Source organism: Morchella sextelata (assembly GCF_020137385.1).
Source record: "Morchella sextelata strain SCLS chromosome Unknown scls_33, whole genome shotgun sequence".
Taxonomy (NCBI): Eukaryota; Fungi; Ascomycota; class Pezizomycetes; order Pezizales; family Morchellaceae; genus Morchella; species Morchella sextelata.
The window spans coordinates 1-23268 of NW_025408648.1; the positions used below are offsets into that span (position 1 = coordinate 1).

Genomic DNA, 23268 nt, shown 5'->3' on the forward strand with positions numbered 1-23268 from the left:
CGGAAGTCCATATCAATCGATACTACTCAACTTTAGCGCTTCTATGCAGGGGGCAACACGTGCATTATTGCAAGGCATGTATTGCAAATGAAAAGAAACAAACTCTTCATGCAATATATATCAGGTACTATATGCAGGTCCAGGAAAATTTGCAATTGAGAGAAGTCGACTTGTTTTTTCCCACGATACGGTCGTACGGCGGCAGCCCGTCATCGATAACCGCGTCCTATGATGGGACTACCACCGGCGGCTGAAACTTACTGTTTTGAATTTTCTAGTAACTGCTATGTAGTACAACTACTGAAGTTTTCATCTCCGAAATTTTTACGGTGCAATTTTAGCTCCTTGGAATCTAGTTATCGGGCAACACCCAGATCTAGAATATTCGATTGCCCATCTCCAGACTACTTTAACATCATCTTTGGAGTTCTTGTGACAGGTCAGAGCAGAAGAGAAAAAATAGCTTTTTTCATGGGATTCATCGTCGCCGTGCATTAGTTATAGCTTAGGCAACGGGGGCGTTATATCAAAACGGAAGGGTATAAGTAGGTTCTCCGCCATCTTCATGATAAATTACTGCATTCACTTAGTGATTAGTCCGGTGATTGTATTCTTGGTTGAGTAAAGAAACGTGATTTCTCTTACCTGACATGCAAAAAATTTCAGAAAGAAATTTAAAGCGGCACTTGAGCGACATTCCCCATGGCGATCTTCAGGAACGTCTCCTATCCTATTGTTAACTGTTCACTTAAGCTTCAATGATTTACAATGTTTGACATTGTTTGGTCGCTACAACGCTCGGGTGATGTCCGGTTGGTGCGCTTGATATTCCCATGTAATAATATCACGTCAACGCACTCCAACCTATCCCCGACACCGACAACCCGATTTCAAATTGCTTGTGAGACAGTGATTAGACGTTAATATTTTTTTTTCTAGAAGCTGACTATGGACCATAGGATGGCAGTGACAGTACATTATTATGTATGTCTTGTTTTATTTTGTGGTGGAGAAACAGCGCTACACATGTAGACTGCAGCACCGTTTGATATGTGAATGGTGATGTGTGGAAAATGGCTCTGTAAGAAATGTGATTTATTGGTATTAGAACAATTCACAAGACCCCCCGAGAGAAGCGAGGACTGTGCGGTGGTGCACCGGAGGCTTTACTTAGAAGTTAGGGCACCTGCCAAGAAACGGGGGGCCACGAGAGGCGATTTTATTAACAGAGAGGCTCAAGAGCTAATGGAACGTCTGAGTGGGATTCGCCAAAGCTGGTGGACCGTGATGGGCCCAAATTTAACTGATGATAAAGGCAATCCTATTGATAAGATGGTATCTGCTACTTTCGATCTAAAATCGTGAATGCTAATGTTTTATTAGACAGCCGTCGTCAGATATTAGAGGTGCAAATGATCAAAGTGCAAGTCAGGTACGGTAGATAGTTCGCTGCTCGGGTGGTGCTGCAGGTAGCGGTGGGTTTTGTGCGGTGCAGGCTTGCCGCCCTGCGTCTGCTGCACCTCGCCAAAAGGTCTTCTACCACCCCCCACCCGATCAGGTTCAGGCATCTCCTTCGCATTTTGTTCCTGTTTGGCATCCCTGACTGTTCCCAGCCGTTCGGAATAGGTATCCAAACAGTAGTCTGAATGTTGTAGATAGTGTGTCGCTGGGGTTCATCAGCATCATCGTCCATCATCCCTCATCCCTTTTTTCTTTTTTGTCCCTCTTTTGACTGTCTGTTACTCCCCGAAATTCACTGTGAGTAAGTCTGGAGCTCTCACAAAGCTTTGTCTGTTCCCGCGTGTCTCTGCACAGTACCGAAAGTCCCCCTTTAGGTACTGGCTAATCTTCTCTCGGCCAATTGAGAGAGGAAAAAAAAGTGACAGGGTCATCGTCGGCCAGCTAGGCGGAAGAGACTGTTGTGAAAATTCTCCTTGTCAGATCTCCTTCGGCACCTGTCTTCGCTCGCTCTTACATACACTCACTTCCCCCTCCGCGACATCGTGTGCCCGCGGTGGCTTCCCTGTTGACATATTATCGAAACGAAATCCCCACCCCCTCCGTGGTTGTAGTGGCTACTACTTGGGCACGCCAAAACCAACCAAATTCTACCCCTGAGGTGATCCCAGGCAACAGGAGCATAAGCATAGACTTATTACGACCAACCTACGGAAACAGTTATATACATCTATTCCGCTCGTTCCATCGCCCATCCAGTAGCTTTACTATACCAGAGAGAGCGGCATCATGTCGCTCAACGGATTGGATACGCCTGAATTGACAGAGGCATTTGCAAAAGCATGCGCAGAGCCTGGAAGCTGGTACGTCAACTGTTTTTTCTTCTTCAATATATACCTTTCTCAACCCTGGCTTGATAATGGTCAATCACTCTATGGAGGGGGAAAATGCTCTTCGGTGGAACCCGTCTACAGCTCTTTTGCTGACAGGTATTGTGCTCACTTTGTAGGTTTTGGATTAAATACACCTCCCGAGACGATGTTGAGCTTCTGTGTCAGGGAATCAATGGAGCGGAGGAGATGCGAGAAGCAGCAGAGAAGGAGCCAGATGATTCGCCGCTGTATGGATTTATTCGATTCAGGCGACGAAATATCTTGATCAAGTATATCCCGGAGGGAACTTCGCGGGTTTTGAAAGGTGAGTCGCTACAAAGATTAAAAAAAAAAAAAATCAAAAAAAAACCTCATTCTCCGTTTACGGAATAATAACATTCCTTAATCTTCACAGCTCGATCACAGGTACATTTTCAATCCGTTGCTGAAAGGTTCATTCCAAACGACACTACATTCTCAATATCGACTCCTAAAGAGCTACGCGACAATGCATTGACGTCAGCATGCTCGACGCATACTGCAACTGCTTCGATATCTTCTTCGAATAGTTCTCTTCGAGCGCGTCGTTTAACGGATATTGCCGAATCTGCAGATGAGGAGGAGCCGCCTACAGCTGTAATGAGCGCTGGTTCGCCGGTGACATTCGGTGAGATCGATGGAAAAGGGAAGACTAGTCAAGGCTTGGCGGTGGTGATTACCGCACATGATTCGTCAATAACAGATGGCGGACCTGGCTCACCCGTCTTTCTCGATGGGGACAGGGACCTCTTGGGGTCCCCCCTAGGCGCCTCCTTTTCGAGAGACTCACTTGAACCCAGAAGAAAGTCAACAGGTACCTCACCCAGACCTTCTTCAACCGATTTATACGGACCGTACATATACACCCCTAGAGAAAAGGTTCGACTTGGACCTCGTCCCCACGTCGAGCCCGTAAAACGGCCTCATACCTCTGGTGAGCGTCCGAAAGCCTTCCCTAGCCCCGACCAGGAAATTCGACCCGTGGTCTCGGTTCCTAAATCTGTTCAAATTCCTCCAAGAAAATCCAAAGAATCAAGGAATAGGTCCTTGTCCAACGAATCTCTACGATCAGAGCAAGATACAATCTCATTTCTCTCAATTGAGATTGAGGACTCACCACCTCCTTCACCAAAATCACTCTCGCCGGTTCCCTCACAAGAGCCTGCCCTTACTCCTGAAAAGCAGAGGTTGATGAGAGCTTTGCAGCTGAGGAGAAAAACAATGCAACCTGAACTGAAAGAGCAATCGAGACGGGATGAGGAAGCCGCCCTAGAGATCCAAGGTATGAAGGAGTCAGACGAAATTAGCACCATTGCAGAAACTGACGAGGATGAAGACCGAGAGGAAGGGGAAAGTGGGATTGTATCCCAGAAGATAGTCGAGCCAGATTCAAACGAAGCTATCGGAGGACAAGAGGGGGTAGATGTGCTCGAGGAAAGTTCCCGTGGAGACGCGGTGAATGAAGGGGTAACACTGGATAGGGTAAACGAGCAGACAGAAACGGGAGATGCAACAGAGGACTTGAGGGAGCAGGATGATAAACTACCGGAATCACCAGTAGAACTACAATCACCCGAAAGTACAAAGGTTCGAGGCGAGCCCGATTCCGATGTTGACACTGAATCCGATCACACCGAAATTTCCATCATGACGGATTCTAGACCCGTAACTATGACAGCTATCAGCAACCTATCCCTAGCATGATTAAAAGCAGTTCTCGCTCACACCCGACCAAACCCCCGTCACCAGATCCTTGGCACCAAAGGTGCTCAAGAGAACTGATCGTCCAATTGAAAGCGAGCCCATAAACGAGCCCCCTGTTCCTGAGGCAGCCCGTTCTGTTTCTGCACCTTTCTTGAAACCGACAGCTCCCGCAGCTGGACCAAGAAAAGCTGTAGGCGGGGGGGTGTGGGGGTGTGGCACAGCGGATTCGACAGCTCGAGATGTTGTCAGTTCAGAAAGCTGCCGCAGCAGCAGGGAAATCACCCCCTGTGAGCCGAGGCAGCTCCCCGACACCGCCGATTCCACAGTATCACCCGAACCGTCCGTCTAGTGTACATGTCCCAGTCGCGTTGCGTAGGATGTCTCCCCCTGCTCCTCTGCGGCCAACATCATCGGTATCGCGTCCATCCACTCCCAACACTTCTGTCTCAACTCTTGGAACTCCTCTGGGAGTTTCACGTCCTCGTTACGATCAGTTATATCAACGCCTTCACTTCCGAAATCAAGCCCGCCAAAATCAAGTCCTGCTCCCAGGATGGAATAATTGAACGCAATAACAGGCCCGAATTGCAAGTCACAACTCAAATCACCAGAGACGAGCAAGGAACTCCTCATCCATCATTCCAATCACCTCCAGCTCCAATTCCGGCTCCCGAGTCAGCTAAAAGCTTAAAAGCCCCAATAGCTTCAGCCGGAGATCCAGCGTGGATATAACACCACAAGATCCAGTTCTGCGTAGCAGGAGTGTGGATGTAGCGCCCCCTCCAACAACATCTTCCAGAGGCCAAAGCATCGAGAGGGGTCGGGGTATTTTATCTAGATCATCAAGTTCAAGAGACTTAGAAAATCTCCCCGAGAAGATTCCCACACCCAGCTCCAGCCCTAAACCCACACCTACCTCCCAAGACCGCCATCAACATACACGAACAGCTCGAAGAAGAGTAAGAAAGAAAAGGAAAGGCGTGGATCTTCTTCCAGCTCTGGGGGATCAGGGCCGTCTAAGGAAAAATCTAGATCCAAGTCGAAATCTCCGACAACCCCCAAGTCACCAAAGAGTCCTGGATTTTTGCAGAAAATGAGTGCGGCTTTAACAGGCAAGAAATCTAAGGAAGATGTGCAAGCCCCCGCTCCTGTAGCCCCCGCCGAGCCTGCGAAAAAATCATACCTCTTGGCTGGTTGGATAAATGCTCAACTTCCGGATACCATGTTATGGAGGCGGCGGTGTTTGAAGATAGATTCAAGTGGTTGGCTGTTCTTGTCTTTATCAGAAGATGAGGTATAATTCCTTTTATTCCCTTTAATTTGAGATTCCTCTGACGTATGAAACAGAATGCGCCACAAACTAAAAGATATCACATATCTACGGAGGTTCGATCGGTTGATTTACCAGATATGGATGAGCAAGAACTCCCCACAGTGTGAGGCTTCATCTCTTTGAAGGCGGGACTCTGCAATGTGCTTGTCAGAACGCCAATGAGCAGAAAGAAGTATTGGGAGTGATTCGTGGTTGCATTGCATAGATGGCTTGCCCACTCTTCATTTCATCTCATTCTCTACTCATGCGTTTATTAAATGGTCGGAATTCTTAGTAGGGATTTGGTTGCAACGATATCCGACCATTTAATGAACGCCCGAGTAGCATCCAAAGTTATTCGTTTACATACACTGTTTTAGTTTTGCGGTCTTTTCTCGATAAATTTCAACCTTGTATTGCCAATACTTGTGGCTGCAAAAGAAACTGAATATTATAGACGATACTTAATGCTTCCCCTTCTAAAAAAATATCTAGTATCCCTTTCGTTATCACTCTTTCAGCCATGTTCTTCTCGTTATACTCATTGTCACCATCGTGCCGGCTTTTTTATTATCATCTAAAGATTCGTTATAAGGCAGGAGCCGTTGGGCATTGGGCTCGCGGTTAGAAGGGTTGGGGCAATTACCTCCCCCTTTCCTTTATTCACTCTGCGATGCGCCCATATCAGGGGTGCTGTTTTTCATTTTGCCGTGGATTCGGGTTTATTCTTTTATTATTCTTTTTACAACTCTAGATCTACCTACTAGTTAGCGTGTTTTATTCTGTCTTCACTTCCTGTTTACTATGTTAATACCCCCGATTACCTCCCCATACACCCCTCCCTGGAGATGTCTTGCTATACTGCATTGTTTGTTTTCTTTGCTTATTAGTTCCGTTGTGTGCTTGATATCCCCCTTCGGTAGAAGATACCACACCCGTTTCCTCCACTCTACCGTCACGGATGGTTTGTGGGTAGGAGTTGGGGCAGCGCGATTTGATGATCGCAAGTTTTTTTGTCTTCGAGCGAATAAATAATCTTTGTTCGACCTAGCTTTCCGTTGTGATTCGAGCCATGTCCAAACCTGGTTCCATTGTAAATAAGCCTTGGCTTGGCAGCCGAACCTATATGCATGTGCCTCTGTTCAGGGTCCATTCAGGGTCCATTCAGGGTCCATTCAGGGTCCAAGTCGCACAAACCTTAAATCCACGTGCAAAGAACCCTCTCTTCGATATCATCTCCATCATCAAACGCAACTTCTAAATGGCAATTTCGGGGCTTCCCCCAACTGCTACTCCAGGTCAGCCATTGGCCTCATCAAGTCGTTATGTTCCCGGCACTGGCGTGCACATCTTTGATCGCGAAATATGTGCATCTATCGTTGGAATCCCGCAGCTATCCCCTAGCTCATCTTCAGGGCGTGAACAAATCTTGTCTGTTCTCCCTTGTACCGATTCCACAAATAAAAACGGGATTCTACCACAATTGGGAGCTATAATTTTGGGAAGGGTGACGAGGATAACCACATTGAAGCTACATTGGCTATTTTTGTTGTGGGCGACGTAGTCTGCACTGATGAGTTTAAAGGTATTATCAGGTTTGTTACAAACGTCTGTAAGCTATGAGCTAGGTAAGCATCAAAAGCTAATATAATCGGGAATCCAGAAGGGAGATGTACGAGCTTACTTGAAAGATAAAGCCAAGATTCTTTCCAGCTTTAGGCCTGGTGACATTGTTCGCGCTCGGATTGTGAGTGATATCCTGTCCCCTATATAATTCTTCCTGAGTAACTCGTCTAATTTATCTGTAGATATCACTTGGTGACCAGTCAAAATACTTTCTCTCAACTGCAAGCAATGATCTTGGTGTTATCGTCGCACATTCAGGTATGAAACCTAGCTAGGCCTCGATTCCCCTCGAGCCCAATGCCATCAACATTGGAGTTAATTTTCTGCTTTTTGTTCCACGTATCTAACTTTATTAGAATCTGGCGATCCACTCAACCCGTTAAGCTGGCACGAAATGGTCTCACAATCGACAGGGGCGATAGAAGAACGAAAAGTTGCAAAACCGATGTGAAATAAATACATTCATTCATTAGTTGTCTTGAGATCTGCCATTGGGCGGGGGAGGGGGTGGATGAGAGTTAGCCTTGTGGTATATCTTCGAAAAAAGAAACAACATCTGGCTCTTCTAAAATACAAAATCAATGGAACCCACTCTCGAAATTATCGGGAAACCTAGATATGTCTTGCATGTGCCTGGGCCTTGAAACATTAATCTTCCAATTTTGAGCATGAGTGAATTAGTTTATATGGATATAGATATTTACATACATCTCAGGACTGTATACCACGTGCAATGATATGTAGATCTCGGGTTATCTCCGTTTTAGAACCATGATTACGAGTCGCCCAGTTAGCGTCTAATTAATCGCACAACTAACAATGCGCACGTTGTTGTTTGCGCACGTATGACTAAACCACCGTTTTAGGGTCAGAATTTATGATTGTCTTTGCCGTGAACGAATAGTGACGTCCGTCAGATCACTGTTCAAGATATTAATTCTGAGAGTTAGCCTGTCGATGTTCTAGTCACTGTATGTTGTTGAAATTTTGTAATATATTGTCTATATTTCCTATACGCAGTAGCTATTCGGGCGTCGCGATCGCCCTGTTATCACAACATGTATCTTCTGTGTGTATGGGTGCATGTAGAAAGCGGTAAGCCTCCAAAACCCCCGCATCAAACGGCGTACTCCAGCCATTTTTTTTCACAACTAAACGTATGTAATATGCGCATGCGCATTCTTTTCTTTACAATGCATGTTGAGAAAATAAAATATATATCCGGGCCGCAGAGCTAGTGCTTTTTACTCTGGTAACCACGAAATCTCTTAAGATCTTGTCGATACTACAAATTTCTTTCCCACTATAGTGCTATTAATTAACGGCCCCTACTGTATACCCAGAATTAAGTGTCCAAAAAGCTGAATTATGAGGATTCTATGCGTACATAGTACGGTGAATGATTTCATACTGGGACCCACATAAAGATAACCCTCTGTAGCTATATTAGTCAGGTATCGGTTTTCGAATTTCAATCCCTTTCTTCTTGTTTCCTAGTGCATGCAAGCATGCAGTCTTTTAATTAACCTGAACGCAATCAGTGAGTTAATTAAGAACAACAACGTACAAGTCCCTTTTAATTAACTATGACGACGTGTTCGCCGTATATAACGGTACCATAGTTTCATTCTCGATCAGCGAGTTGGGCATTAATTATAAATTGTTCTCACATAAGTATACCATGTAGTCATGTAGTTTGATTCAGTACTATTTCACATACATATGATGTACAAGGGTTCGTATATATTGCGCACGAGCTAGGGCGCTGCCTCATGCCACAACGCGCAACGCTGACTGAGCTGTCTCAGTATAAATTCTTCTAAGAATTTGACAATATATAAGTGAGCATCTCACTACATGTAATTGTAAGAATCAAATCCTTTACGATCATACCATTGACATTAGCGTTGTCTAGTAGAATTCACATGTCAGATCGAGACCCATTAAACCGACATCCCCATCTACACAAGCCTAACGCCAACCTTTACAATACCTGCCCTAATTATGATCCTGGGAATAACCCCGGACACACAACTACTATAGAGACTCCTAGAACTTCGAAAATGGAGAAATGGGTCAAAGTAAAAGTCCTCGGCGAAGGTTCATATGGAGTAGTATGGCTGGAGAAGGGAGAGCAAGGGGCGGTTCGGGCTGTGAAACAAATTTCCAGAGCAAATACTACCCTCAACCAACGAGAGCGACATGCCTTGACAGAACTGAAAGGGGTAAGGCTGTAATGGATCATTGATTTCGACATTGTATCTACTGATGCACAACTTTATGCTAATGCATACGCCATATAGTACCCCGACTCCTTTGTAGAGCTGTTCGAATCCGGATGCTATGAGGACCAAAATAACATCTACTTAGCGATGGAATACATCGAGCATGGCGACCTAATGGGCGTCGTTAAGAACCGTCAAGGCAGCATCTCTGAGAACGAAATAAAATCGATTACAAGGCAGCTACTCACTGCCTTAAAAATTATGCACAGTAAAAACTTTTGTCATCGTGACTTGAAACCCCAGGTAACACATTTCTCTCGGCAGGATACTTTTCTACTCATGTAGAAGTAATTAATATTTGAATAGAATATCTTGGTGGCCTCGATATCACCAATTAAAGTAAAAGTCGCCGATTTTGGCGTTACGAAGCAAGCCTCGGATAGCACCCAGCTACGAACGGTAGTGGGAACATGGGGTTACATGGCCCCTGAGGTCCTAGGCTTTTCTGATGCCGAGACCTCTGGGTACACAAGCTCTGCAGATATCTGGTCACTTGGGTCTTTACTGCACTTTATGTTTACGAATGAAGTCCCGTTTCCAGACAATCGAAAACTGATCAATTACGCTCGGGGGAATAACGCACAGTTTCCGACAGAAAAACTGCAAAAGTGGGGCGCGAGCTCGGCTGCAAGAGATTTTATAAAAGCTTGATGAACCCTTGCCGGAGAAAAGATTGACCGCGAAGCAAGCATTAGAAGCGTCATGGCTAAAAATTGATATCGATGAATCTGACCAGATCAGTCCACTTTCAGAAAGATCCTTACCAAACGCTCCCGAGCCTATGGCCAACAAACCAAAATTTAAAGGTAGTCTCGCGTCTACATATCCAATCCTGCCTATAGTTATTCCGGTGTGAGAAACCCTAGAGATTAACGAATATCCATCAGATTTGGCAATTGGACGGCTGAGCCCGGCGCTGGCTACCCAACAAATTTACATATCCATACGAATACAATGCCCAAGAGGAAGGATTCCAGAGTACGGCCTGGCTGACTGGTAGTTCTCAACACAACGAGGACGACCCTCCGGATGTGGGAAATATACATATAGCCCGTGTGGCTTTTTCAGCGCTTGAACGATGGCTTAGGATCGTGTGCAGAGGCTTTGTATTCTGGATCACAAGATCTAGAGGACGAATTGCCTTACCAATCGCACATATTCCCAATGACATTCAGGTAAGTTATGATATCAAACACTCGAATCATGCATGTATCCCGGGAGCTAACAGTTCCAGCAGATGGAATCAAGAGAGATCTTCAAAAACTATGCAATGGTCAAGAAAACCACGCGAGGTGACTTCATGCGGCAAGAAAACTGCAACTACAATCACAGAAAAACATTTTGCTCCAAGGGCAATGGGAGCGAAAGTCGTGAAAAGACAAAAGAATTGGACAAGGAGGCCAAGGGTCTTGTTCTATTATATAATGATGACTGTCTGAGCTTCTTTCAAGCAAATATAAAGGGGTAAAATATATTTAGTGTGAGGACTTGTGATCTCTAATCATATAACTTTCATATTTTCATTTTATTTTATTTTCATTTAAAATAGAGAATATTAATTCAGATTCAATAATTGAAGAAATTTGATAGCAAATCCACACTTTTGGCCCACAAAAAGGATAGTTTAATTAGGGGATAATAGAAAGCTAGGGGCCAGTTATGGCTCAATTGACTCATTTTAGTGGGTAGGTGTGTCAACTTGTATCTTGAATTCTCATTGGCCAAAATCGACTTTTAGCTTGAAGTATAGTTGTGGGTCGTTACTTGAGCATGAGGCTCTTCCTACAAGGGCTTATTGCCACTCAAATTGGCACACGTACCCACCCACCAAAGCGAGTTGAGACACAGGTGTAAGACCACTATCTGTAAGACAAAAGTTTCACCTGCCCATCCTCACAGCCGACGGAGATATCTGTCAGACCGCCGGGGAGGCTCTCAAATACGAGTTCAGAGCTATGTATTTACTGTTGATTATATATATATGATTACATATATATCCGGGTCCAGCACTTGAGTAGAAAATCCCAATCTAACTTTTCTGAAAAGGCAATATCAGTATTTCTAGGACGTGGACTATGATCGATGTGGTTATATCGCACTAGGAAATATTTGGTATATCGATATAGACTAATGTTAGAAAGTATATGACGCCTGTTAATCATGAATGAATATCCCAGGTACGTCTATATTCCCTGAACTATCGACATGAACGCCTTCTCGCATCACATTGCGCAGGCGATGAACACGCACTAATGATTCAATTATTACAAACTGAACACAGAATAAGGTGCTAGTATGAAGGCTTCCTCGTTGCTGAGCCTACAGGATCATATCACGCTTGAATTCTTCGGGACGCTCTTTGCAATTTGATAGACAGCGATAATAGTGCAACCAGGAGACCGCCACGGTCAGGCGGCCCAACGCCGAACGGTACACCGCGGCCGGTGCACCGGTGCACCGGCTATCAATGCGGACAGGCGTGCAAGATAGTGTGCGAAGACATTATTAACGGCCTAGTTTTGAAAATAATCGCTAGGCTACATGTATTTCTGAGTTTGTCCATTATGGCAGTACATATCAGTCAGGAACGCGCGCTAGAGATGTTGGGGGACGCAGGGCTTGGCAGCACTAAGACGGCTATCATTCATCCGCTATTTGAATAACGAATCTATCGAAGCTTGTGTTGGACAGGTTCTATTATTTTGACATTTCCCGAAACCTATAATTAACATATTCAACGACCAAAAGCTTCAGTATGTAAACATATTCGAAATCATAATATATCACTCGACTGCCAAGACAGCTCCAGATCTGCAATATCAATGATCGTCAGAGCAAGAATTTGGTTCTACCCTCTCGCCAGTCTCTCTATTTCTCTTCTTTTCACTGACCAAACGTAGAATCAACTTCTCCAATCTAAAATTCGTGATATGCATCATCAACACTCAAACAAAACTTGAGGCTATGCACGTATATATATATATATATAAAACCGATGTGTGATGTTGACACAAGTCCAGACCGGGGCGAGTCATAGGCCTAGGATCCTAGGAATGATACTTGTAATACCAGGATTATGAAGAATATAAATGTAATTTCTAGCCTCCGTTGAAGTCTTGAATGAAGATCAATGAGACCAAATTCTGGATTAATGAATTAAACAAAAAAAAAAAATTTCTGGATGCAATTTATCTCCGAGTGATTACCTATGATGACAATTATCGTCCTAGACATGGTGTATTATAATTTCTAAGATATTTCGGCACCTAAAAATTAAATCGATGAGAATTCCGTATTATATAGTATCTATGCAATCTTTTTGATGTTTGAGCGGTGTTTTTATTGACACTAATAGAATATGCGGGCACGTGTTTACTAACCTAAACTATATACATGTAGGCACGGAAGACTTTATTTAAGTCTGCATCGCGATTTAGAATAAAGTTTGTGCTACTTCTCAAACCTTCTTGCTTGGGAATAAGAGGTTTTTTTATGTTTCGCTTGGGCCCGTTTGTTCTTAAGAAATCCTTTGCTATCAATAATCTGTGTTGATCACGAGATTCTAGCTAAATCTTGTATAGATTAAACGAGTAATTATAGTTTATTTAGTGACCTCTTGGGGCAGGGGTGTTGGTATGGTGAAGAGAGATGCTAAACAAGGCCTTAGGAGTGGCAGAAATTCACAATCGTGAGGTGAAAACTGCTAGTGTAGCCTGTTGATACCTAGTCTATGTCTTTCAATTCGTCCAGTTAACCACCATTACTGAAAACTAGTTCAGGTATACACACCCAACTAGTATCAACCTAGCTTCGAACAGAACCTTAGCCAAAACTACAGTAAAACATCAGAATTTGAACGGCCAAGCGGTAAACACTTGAGTTTGCTTTACAAAAACCGTTTGCCTTGGCCCAACCCCAGTATAGACATTAAACTAGCAAAAGATGTACCTTAACCAAGAACTCTTCCGTGTCTTTTGAATGAGTGAAGTTTATTAAAAGTGTACGGTTGTTATAACGCATACAAATTCCGACCCTCGCTATTGAGAGTTGGCTACCCAGCGCAGAAGGTTAACGTCATAGCTGGTATATATAAAGTATCGATGGGATAAGCCTAGTAGGCCTATAGATCTATTGAAAGCAATTATGCGATACAAGACCCATCCTGTCGTACCAAAATGGCTCTCGGTTTCTAGATCTTCTCCAGTTGAGGGTTTAGTTAGAGAAATGATTAAACGGTCAAATTTGACCTGATCGGCTGGTAGAATAAATGGTCACCTTTGATGCACGTGGGAGTTTTATATAGGCGTGACAGATATATCTATCAATATCATAATATTAGTAGATTTCAAGACAATTATTACTCCACAATTCCGTTCCTCCTAATGAAGATTGTGATTTGAAACACACCCTAGCCTGAAAGACCTAAACTATAAACCAATGCGATAAGTAGGACGAATATGGAAGATGACGCTCTAGGGCCAGCAAACACCACCCCTGCAAATAAAAACGGCCCGGAACAAATATTATTTCTATGCAACATCTGACGAGAGTTCGATACGTGCCATGGCAGAAGCTAATTACTGAAGTTAGTATTCAATTATCAATCTCGGTGAAAATAACGCACGTCGTCTCACGGTCACACCGGGGGTGTCCTTATACAGTAATGGCTATTGCATTGTGCTTGTAATTGCAACAAATAAGCGCAAATCGCCGCTATGCAGGCCCTATCATGACAGCCCGTGCCACTCGAATGCACAGATATATGTATGCAATTGAGTAGAACCCTGAGGTATAAGGCGGGAAACTACACAAAGCTATCATAGGCCATTATTGGCTGTATCTACCCTGTTGGGAGCTTTGTATCCATGTAGCCAGTACTCAGGTTACACTGACTTCTCCAGCGGCGCGGTAAGGATGATAATATATGTATGACATCCTGAGCGATCCGACCCGACACAGCCCGACACCCATCACCTCTGTGGATCCTATTCAAAGTTGTTCGCTGTTGTGTGCTCGTAAGCGTTCAAGAAAGGTAGCGATATAAGGTCGTGCGGTGTGTAAATTGGTTGTAAGCGGAGATATGCTACTTTGACAGCACACCCTTGTTCCGATCAACGAGTTACTCAACAGCTTGCATAAACTCTATTTTAACCCCATCCCAGGCACAATTTCATGAGGGATGTGGCGGCTAATGTATTGATTGGTGTGTCGAATTGAGCGTCTGTGCCAATTGATTTCAGTTAAACATCTGGCTAAGTTATTCTGCTTACTGTCAGGATTTCAGGACTTGAACGGCGGGGAACTAAGTTGCCTTGCCTCGCCTTGAATCCACATTTATACCGCCCTATCTGGGCGTTCGAGTGGAGTTCTGAGCCCAGATTAACTGTGGATCGTGCTTTGGAAAGTTGAGATATTCGGATTATGATGTGAGACTCTGTTGATACTTTGGAATGATGGTGGTTGTTGTAGGTAGCTGGCTGTTGTAAGTAGCCGGTTGTTGTAGCCGGTTTTTGTGTCTTGATATTAGAGTTTTCAGAACGCCGGACACAATCGTGCCAAGTGTGAGTGAAACCTAACACCAGTTATTCACAAACAATGATGGTAGATGGACTACCAACCTCATCGTTCATCAAATCTCCTCTGCACACGATTGCCTAGCTACAAACGTGGCAGGAATTGCCATTAGGGTGATTCGACAACTGCCAAGAGCGTGACTGAGTAGGAACAAGTGTACGCATACGTTGTAGTTATAGAGGGTACAAAGAATATTCCTCTTACTCTACCACTTTCATCCTCTCGCTCTGTGTATCACTTTTATCCTTTATACCCTCTTCAGGGGCATGCTGGTGTCTCCAAGTATTCAACTGTGAATCTATCGGCGCGATCGTCCAAACAAGGGGGGAATATGTAATTGACAAAAGGAAAGCTAGTCTATGCTCCTTTGAGTTGTAGGTATCTCGCTCAATCCAGATGAACTGTAGAGCAGACCAGGTTCTAATCTCAATTACAGCCGATCAAGCTCCCACGTGGACGATTCATGCTCGTTGCCATTACTCTACAGCGCCAAATAAAAGAAATTCACAAAGACTATTGCTAACGAGCTAGAATGTTCTCCGAGAGACACCATTTCTCCCGGGCGACTACCATCAAGGCCAAATCAGTATTCTTGGCATAGCTCATGAAAGCCAGTAAGTCCTTGTCCCAGGTGTTGTATGTAGAGTGATCAAGGATAGCACACCATGCTATGCACCCACGGGAAGGAATTGCTTTTTCTCATACACCTACCCGTTAATATTCGTAACTCAGCTTCTCACGGCAGTTGTAGATATTGTACTTGTAGCTTTGCGCGCGCCCTTTTGAACTCAATTGATCATAAAATTCGATATGTTGGGTAACCTAGCCGTTCCCTTTCCGGATCCTGTGATTTACATTGTACAAATTGCTAATATTCCTGTGAATAGAAGCTTTGTGGGGTTGGTTGTACGATGGGGAAGGCTCAAGGGGAAGAGGTTCAATGGTTTGCCAAGCACGCGCTCCTCGGATAAGCATCTCACTGTTTCGGCAGCCTAGATACGCGTGACTGAACAAGTGTGAGGCAGATTAGCTAAAATTCCATCATTAGCACGAGCTTTTCGTTATAACCAATTGATGCCCGATTTTATAGAAAAAACGTTTTAAGGTAGTGGTACCCGAAGAAAAGCAGTTTCGATTGATTGACCAAGCACCACGAACCCGACGCCGCAGACTTAATTCACTGAATTCGCACAATTCGCCCTCTCAAGGCTCTTGTGTTTCCAAGTTGGTCAATGCGGCGGTCAGCTGTTGTAGTTGATGTTGGTGGTGTGAGTGGCTGGCTCATGCACAGCTCGGCACTCGCTCTCTAGCTCAACCTCGTGAAGAAAGAAAAAAAGGGAAAGAAATTTGTTCTCTCTGAACTGTTCCAGGCGCCTGGATGAGTTGACGGCCGGTACCGACTGGTTGCCCGCTTGATTTGAGCCGAATTCGCCTCACTCAACACCACCTTGATGGGTCAAACTGCCTCTAAAGTACCTCCGATGCGGAGTGAGGTGACTTTTCTCATACCAGGTAGTAAGCAGTTATTTGTAGGTACCATTACTCGATGAAAACCACAAAAGGTACCTCGTAATGTAGCAAAAAGTACAGGGACTGGTACCTACGCGCTGTCCTCCACATCCTTTAACGGATAATAGGAAGAGAGAGAAATTTTCTTCCTTCCCCACACACGCAAGGCAGGAGACTTCGGTTTTGGAACGGCGATTCGAATCTCAAAGTATCGTGATATCTGTCTGTCAATGGATACCATCGTCACCTGTACCATTCCCCAACAGCTACTAGTATACGTAGGTACTCTGGATGTCACCGACGGTCACTCTATATTAAAGACTTGCGGGGAACCATCGGCTGCAGTGAGTGTTAGAGGTTTGGTAAGTTAGCCCCTCCCTCGAACCCACCGTGCCCCAGGGAGAACAGATAATTTGCTCGGTTGAGTTTACCACGCTAATTGTTGTACTGTTTTTACGAGGCGTCCCTTAGAGAAAGTTTGCAAACTGGACTGAGGTGGTTTGTAGTATTACGTAAAGCATCCAACTGTTATTGAGCGCATACGTAGTTATCCCCAAATGGACTTGTTGAAAGGGCAAGTCAGAGAGAGCTCTACATCGACCTTTCTCCGAGATGCTAGATGCTGTCCGCGGAGATGTGCGATAGGAAAATAAATAAACTCTTGACACGCCAAGGGTCAACACCTGAATGAAAAGGATCGCCTTACGCCTTCGGTCCCTTTTGGTCTCGGGATCACCCTGCTCCTTCTTCCACCATCACACCCACCTTGGTTACGCCTGCTTTTAAAAGCCTTGGAACGAAAGCGAAATTTCCCCCGCAATTTGCCTGTTGCGGCGGGGAAAGAAGGTGCGGTGTGCAGGGGGCCCTGATCGTCAGGGAGCGAGAAATGCCATTTCTATTTTCCCCTCTCGATTTCCGTCGATCTAGACGTCTGTTTTCTTTACTTTTTTCTTACCCTCTCACACCATAGCTTGCTCTGGTGAAAGCTTTCACTCATCGAAGCAGGGAACAAATAAGAAAAAAGGGGATCATGTACCGGTTTATCCATCATCTTCATCCATCGTGAACGACCAGATTGAAATGATGTCACTGATGACAATATCGATATATCCCTTAACAGTCAGTCCAGGCGGATTCAGTTTTGGTGTTGATGTTTACACTTTTCAGTGACCGCACAAAACGAAATTTTTTTGCTTGAGGCGCACTTGGTTGGGCAGGGTATCTTTGAGCTCCCTCTTCTTTGCTCCTCATGTCTACAGTAGTTACGGGGCTTTCTACTTTTCAGCGGCGCGTGACGTGGGTTTAGTAGGTATTTCTCATCCCTGGATAGTGGGAGCTAAGGTTGCTTGCTGTTGTCGCTTGTTTCATGCAAAACAAATAACGGACGCCAATTTTTATTTTATTTTTTTATTTTTGCGCGAACCACAATTAGGCTGGGGCCGAACATGCAAGATGCTTAGGGTCGCGTCGGTGGTCGGCAACGATCAGTGAAGTGTGAGGCGGCGCAAAAAATAGATCAATGATAATTTGCACGAGCGCTCATACTCATATATGACAGCAGCTATTCCATTAAGCAAAAAGGTCGGGACGGAGCTCGTACATACATGGAGTAGGGATGCTTTAAGCCGAGTGCGAGATGGTGCATGGTAGATGTGCTGTTACATATTCCCGTCAATCTGGCGAGGTGGATCTACTAGGGGAAGATACCAGCATCTTTGGGGGAGCTCAAAGACAATTCGCTGCGGGACTGAACAATGGAGAAAGTGTAAAAACACGTGGGCTGCGCAGAATTGGTTTCTGGTCCGTTTCTGTTCAGTTGGAGGAGAAAGCTCTCTATGGAGAAATATACTTGTGCTGCGCCATAGTTACCATAGCCGGAGTTCAAAGGATCCAAGAGCCGGCTTGGCCAACCATGTTGAAGCTGTGATTCACATCGAGAGCTTAGTTCCAATAAACCTAAAGGTTCCTTCACTTCCTTCACTTGCTGTCACTGGAAGTGCTCTTTAATCTAGTGGTAGAATAGTAGGCAGTCCAATATCCCCACTTCTTGGATACATACACTAACTGCGGATGATGGACCAGGGCTGATCGTGGTGAGGCTTGGGTGGAAAATTTCCACGCTCAATAATTTTTTCAGCCGCCAGCAGACGGCGGGCGGGCCCTTGGACATATAAAAATTTGTAGGTGATGTAAGACTAGGCGGACCTCGGTGGTTGCTGAAACAGGCAGCGGCGGCGAGCGATCGCATCAACATGCACCATAGGGCTGCTTGGTAGACTCGGTAAAGGATATTTTTGACAAGAATGCGCTGCACAGTAGGAGGGAGGCAAGGAAGCGTTTTCCAACGACGCCGCCACCTTCCCTCCTTCCTTCCTTCGATCATATCCATGCTAGTCGACCTGAAACGGGTTTTTTTTTCCTGTCTACCCGTCGATTTAGCATTGGGATCCATCTCAAGTCGTCCTTTTTTTATTTTTTCTCTTTCACTCCGTAAAACAAAAACAAAAAAAACGAAAAATGAATGCAGGATATGCGAAGTTCAACCCTGGAATGGGAGTGCGGTAGTTGCAAGTAGACGCGATGAATGCGTAACGCACATGCGCAGGCCATACTCTAAACGCATATGTATGGATGGATGGATGTAGGTAGGTGGATCTCCATGGAGGAGGAGGTGGAGTGGAGGAACAGAAACACGGGAGCTAAAATGACGACCAAGAAGTAAAGGTGCCTTTCAGCATCGTGTTTACGAAGATCCCAGAAGAGGAACTACTTCGTCTGGAACGACCCGAAAGCAAGACCCCACCACTCATCACATCAGCAAGCACTTTTATTTTTTCCTGATGTGCCAGAAAATGTACTAGCGCTGCGGGAGAGCAATTCTATACGTAATGAGAAACCCGGGGTAGTGCTAGCGGTGACAAGAAGAACATAACGCCTTCGCATGGTAGTATTGCAGGTATGGATGGCATGGCCGCAAAAACCCAACCAGTCCCACCATGTGAGCGCCTGAACTGCATCGTGACCACCTACCTACCTACCTACATACTTCTTACTCACCTACCTACCTCTCTCTTTGGGCCTCTGCACTCAATCACTCCACTCACACTCACAACTCACATTAATTCGGCTGGCTGGTTGTTAGGAATCGAGCAGTATATAGCTCCAGCAGTAACCTCGCCGAATTACTGCCTCTTCAATAGATTGCCTTTACTTCACTTTGCCAATCCGCTTCTTTACACTTACGATACAAGTTGGGGTGACCTACCTACATACTATCCACTACATACATCCATTCCCATACACACACACACTCACTCAGTACCTTACTACATAAGCTGTGTGAACTCATTCAATCAATCATATCAATTGCTTAGAACTGCAGCTCTCACAACCACAGCTGCTAAGCTGAACAACCACAACATCCCATTAACAAACGGCTGTGCACCCAACACGTTCTGGGCTGTTCAGCTGTGAGTTACCGTGGGTTTTGGGGCTAGGTTTTTTCGGAGGAGGATGGATTTGGAAGTAAAAGAGCTACGACAGAAGATCTCATAAACAGCTAGCTTTCCCGCACATCCATCTCTCAAATAATTCAGAACCTTCAACCAAATAATTGCAATCCCTGCCAGTGGCTACTATTTCCTAGCTTCCCCACTACAGCTACAACGTTACTACTACAACTACAACTCCAACGACAACCACAACCACAACCACAACCACAACCACAGTTAAAGAAGAAGCTACTCAACTCCAACCCAAACCTTACCACACACAGCTACTAGTGCCAGATCAAGACCTCAGCCATTGCAACTAAAGTTACCTAGCCCAATTGATCCACGAGCAGTCCGCCGTCCCACCCCGCCCCACCTCAGCCCGCACACGTTGTTAATTCAGTTGTTGAGGAACGGCTAGCGCCAAAGAGGTTTTTCTTACGACATTTTTATGCCCATATATCGAAACCTCACCAGCAAAACCTCGCAAGGGAATAAATTTCCTCGACTCCTCCTTCACCCTCCACCCGACGATCCATCACCAGCAAGCTCAATGATATACCTACCAAACATCGAATCGCTTTCCTCAAAGCAAGGGAACTCCAAGAGACGCTTCTCTGGATCCCGCTCTAGTATGGAAGGAGTCCGCCCCATGCTCGAATCCTTCCGCTCATCAAAATCAACACTCAAGGCCAGTATTGAGGTCAGTCCAGAGATAAAAATGACAATTGAGTCACCGCCCCTCGTCTGCTACGGGACACCAAAAGAGTCGACCGGTGCGCTCTTGTCTGGCCTCGTCCACCTGGACGTCAAGGAGACGCAAACATTCGAGAGCTTTACCATGTCCTTTAAGGCCGAAGTCCTTACACGACGACCAGTGAGCACGCATTGTCGGGATTGCGCCGTCAACATCAGCGAACTTCACAAATGGACGCTCATCGCCGAGCCCGTAGTCCTCAAGAAGGGTATCCACACCTACCCCTTCAGCTACCTCGTCCCCGGCCACTTGCCCGCAACAAATAACAACACCCTCAGCAAGATCACATACAGCATCTCCGCCCTGGCCATGAGCGTCAAGGGCGACGAGATCAAATTCAAGCAACCCATCACCATCCAGCGCGCCATCCTGCCCGGCCTCGACCGCCACTCCATCCGCGTCTTCCCCCCCACCAACCTCTGCGCCTCCGTCAAGCTCCCGCCCGTCGTCCACCCCGGCGGCGACTTCCCGCTCGAGATCCGCCTGGACGGCGTCGTGCCAAAGAAGAAGCAGACCCGCTGGCGGCTGCGCAAGATCTCGTGGCGCATCGACGAGAACTGCCGCGTGGTGTCGCCGGCGTGCAAGTCCCACAGCAACAAGCTCGGCGGCGACGGCAAGGGCCTGCTGCACGACGACTCGAGGATAATTGGGTCGGGCGAGCTCAAGTCGGGTTGGAAATCGGACTTTGAGGCGGCCGGGGGGAAGATTGAGATGCAGTTTATGGCGGGGATTCCGGCGCATGCGGAGGCGGCGTGTGATATCGACTCGCCGTGTGGGATCGTGGTTTCGCACAATCTGATCATTGAGCTTATCGTTGCGGAAGAACACGTAAGTTTTTTTCCCTCCCAATCTATCAATTGATCTTTATCTTGAAAAATAACCAGCTCTTACTGACTATCTTCCCCCGCTATTCAGTGTCCTACAACTCAAAACCCGCCTGATAACACCCACCGGCGCAGCGCGTGTCCTTCGGATGCAGTTCCGCCTCGCCGTCTCTGACCGCGGCGGCCTCGGTATCTCATGGGACGAGGAGACCCCCCCAATGTACGAGAACGTCCCCGAAGCCCCACCGCATTACACCGGCATCCAGTGCGGAGATATATCGGAATTCCTACCACCGGATTATGCGCATAGCTGCTGAGCCCTTTCTCACTTCACTACTACTACACATCATCACATACTCACTACTACTACTGCGACTCTCGATATCCGTTTTTCCTTTGTTTGGGGTGGGGAGGAGGGGTTATTTGGTATTATCTTTCTATTTTTTTTTTCCATTTTTATTTTGAAGCGTTTATTGCGGGTGTTTTATTTTTTTATTCTTTCCTCTACTTTTATTCAAGGGCGCCCTCAATTTCTTCTCAACTATAGACCAGGTGTTTTTTCTCGTTTTCTTCTTTTTTTCCGTTGGTGGTGTTTTTCGTTGTACAAAAGTATATCTTTTCTTTTTCCGGGTGAGCCCGGGTGAGTGAGGGGAGGGTGCACCCTAACCATACTCATCCTTCTCATCCTGTTCTATATCATGTATAACTACAGAGTCATGATTTATTGTACATGGACCTTGTTTACGCTCTACACGCATGCACGAATTTCCTTTTCCTCTTTTTCTTTCTCTCTCTATGGAGGCGGGCTCTCTAGCTAGGACTGGAGTGGACTCAGGAGTGGTTATGTTATATGGGTACGGGAGTACAATATACCTAATAATGAATGAATAGAGGAGGGAAGGAGACTTAGTGGTTATACCCATCTGACGATAACTGTGCATTCTTCTCCTATCATCGTGATCTTGTGCAATCGATTTGTTGTTCGCGGGGAGGGGCCGGATTGAAAGGAGGGAAATAAAGTGGAGAGATAGGGGGATATCGGAACGTCATGATTGATCCAGAAACACCCGACGGCGGCGGTGATCATGACATGTCAACGGTGTCCTATCGATCCAGGATAGGTAGTCAAAAAGGCAAGTCACAACCCGGTTTTTAAGCTTTGTGTGTGTGCGTGCATCATCTCATCTCATCTCAGAGTACATAGAATGGGTACATGATGTGAGTGTGAGAGCTTAAGTTATATAGAGTACAAATATAGATAAACTCTAATGGGCTGTTCTATATCTCAAACCCGTCGTTGTTGTGCGGCGCGCCGTTTCCAAGTATAGGAGGGAAGGAATCCTTGTTTGAGCTAGCTTAACTAGTTGAGCCCTAGCCCTGGCCTCTGTCACGCCGTGACATGATTGTTTGCGTGAGTTTGTTTGGGGTATTATTTATAGTGGGGAATATTTATACGTATAGCCTTCTCTCGCATGGTGGTAGTATGGCGTAGGCGACGGGTGGTAATTACTTACTTGTCCTGATTTAGGATTTCTAGCACACAATTAATTGCCATGGGCTACACATACTCTAAACAGAATCCGCTAGAGACCACAAACAACGTGGAACTACTATATGGCCGTCTCGCTTCCACGCCGGGCCTCTGCTCTGAGAGAATGGGTGCCGTTGATGGGAAGAATAAGATATCCTTATTTGGTGGTGACATGGTTTGTTGTGTCGTAGTTTTATGGTATGCCAAGCCCATACGGATGAGCGTAACTTAATTCCGCTGACGATGTGAGTCTTGTGTGTTCCCAGACTATCTATCCGCTGCTCTC

The 23268-nt window shown here is 45.6% G+C and overlaps 3 protein-coding genes across 3 annotated transcripts; all 3 read left to right on the plus strand.

Annotated features, from left to right (window-relative positions):
• Positions 1-2247: 2247 nt before the first annotated feature.
• Positions 2248-5513, plus strand: H6S33_009830 (uncharacterized protein; the record flags this gene model as incomplete). Its single annotated transcript, XM_044841268.1, has 7 exons — positions 2248-2321; positions 2468-2655; positions 2746-4034; positions 4084-4412; positions 4568-4747; positions 5106-5367; positions 5421-5513. 7 exons carry the CDS (start codon positions 2248-2250, stop codon positions 5511-5513), a joined length of 2415 nt encoding a protein of 804 aa, XP_044687481.1.
• A 3561-nt stretch (positions 5514-9074) lies between these two features.
• H6S33_009831 (uncharacterized protein) lies at positions 9075-10764 on the plus strand (the record flags this gene model as incomplete). The annotated part of the gene is made up of 5 exons (XM_044841273.1): positions 9075-9236; positions 9315-9539; positions 9603-9904; positions 10297-10471; positions 10534-10764. 5 exons carry the CDS (start codon positions 9075-9077, stop codon positions 10762-10764), a joined length of 1095 nt encoding a protein of 364 aa, XP_044687482.1.
• Positions 10765-20423: 9659 nt separating this feature from the next.
• Positions 20424-21768, plus strand: H6S33_009832 (uncharacterized protein; the record flags this gene model as incomplete). The annotated part of the gene is made up of 3 exons (XM_044841274.1): positions 20424-21379; positions 21435-21455; positions 21543-21768. The coding sequence occupies 3 exons, from the start codon at positions 20424-20426 to the stop codon at positions 21766-21768; spliced, it is 1203 nt and encodes a 400-aa protein (XP_044687483.1).
• Between the last annotated feature and the right edge of the window lie 1500 nt (positions 21769-23268).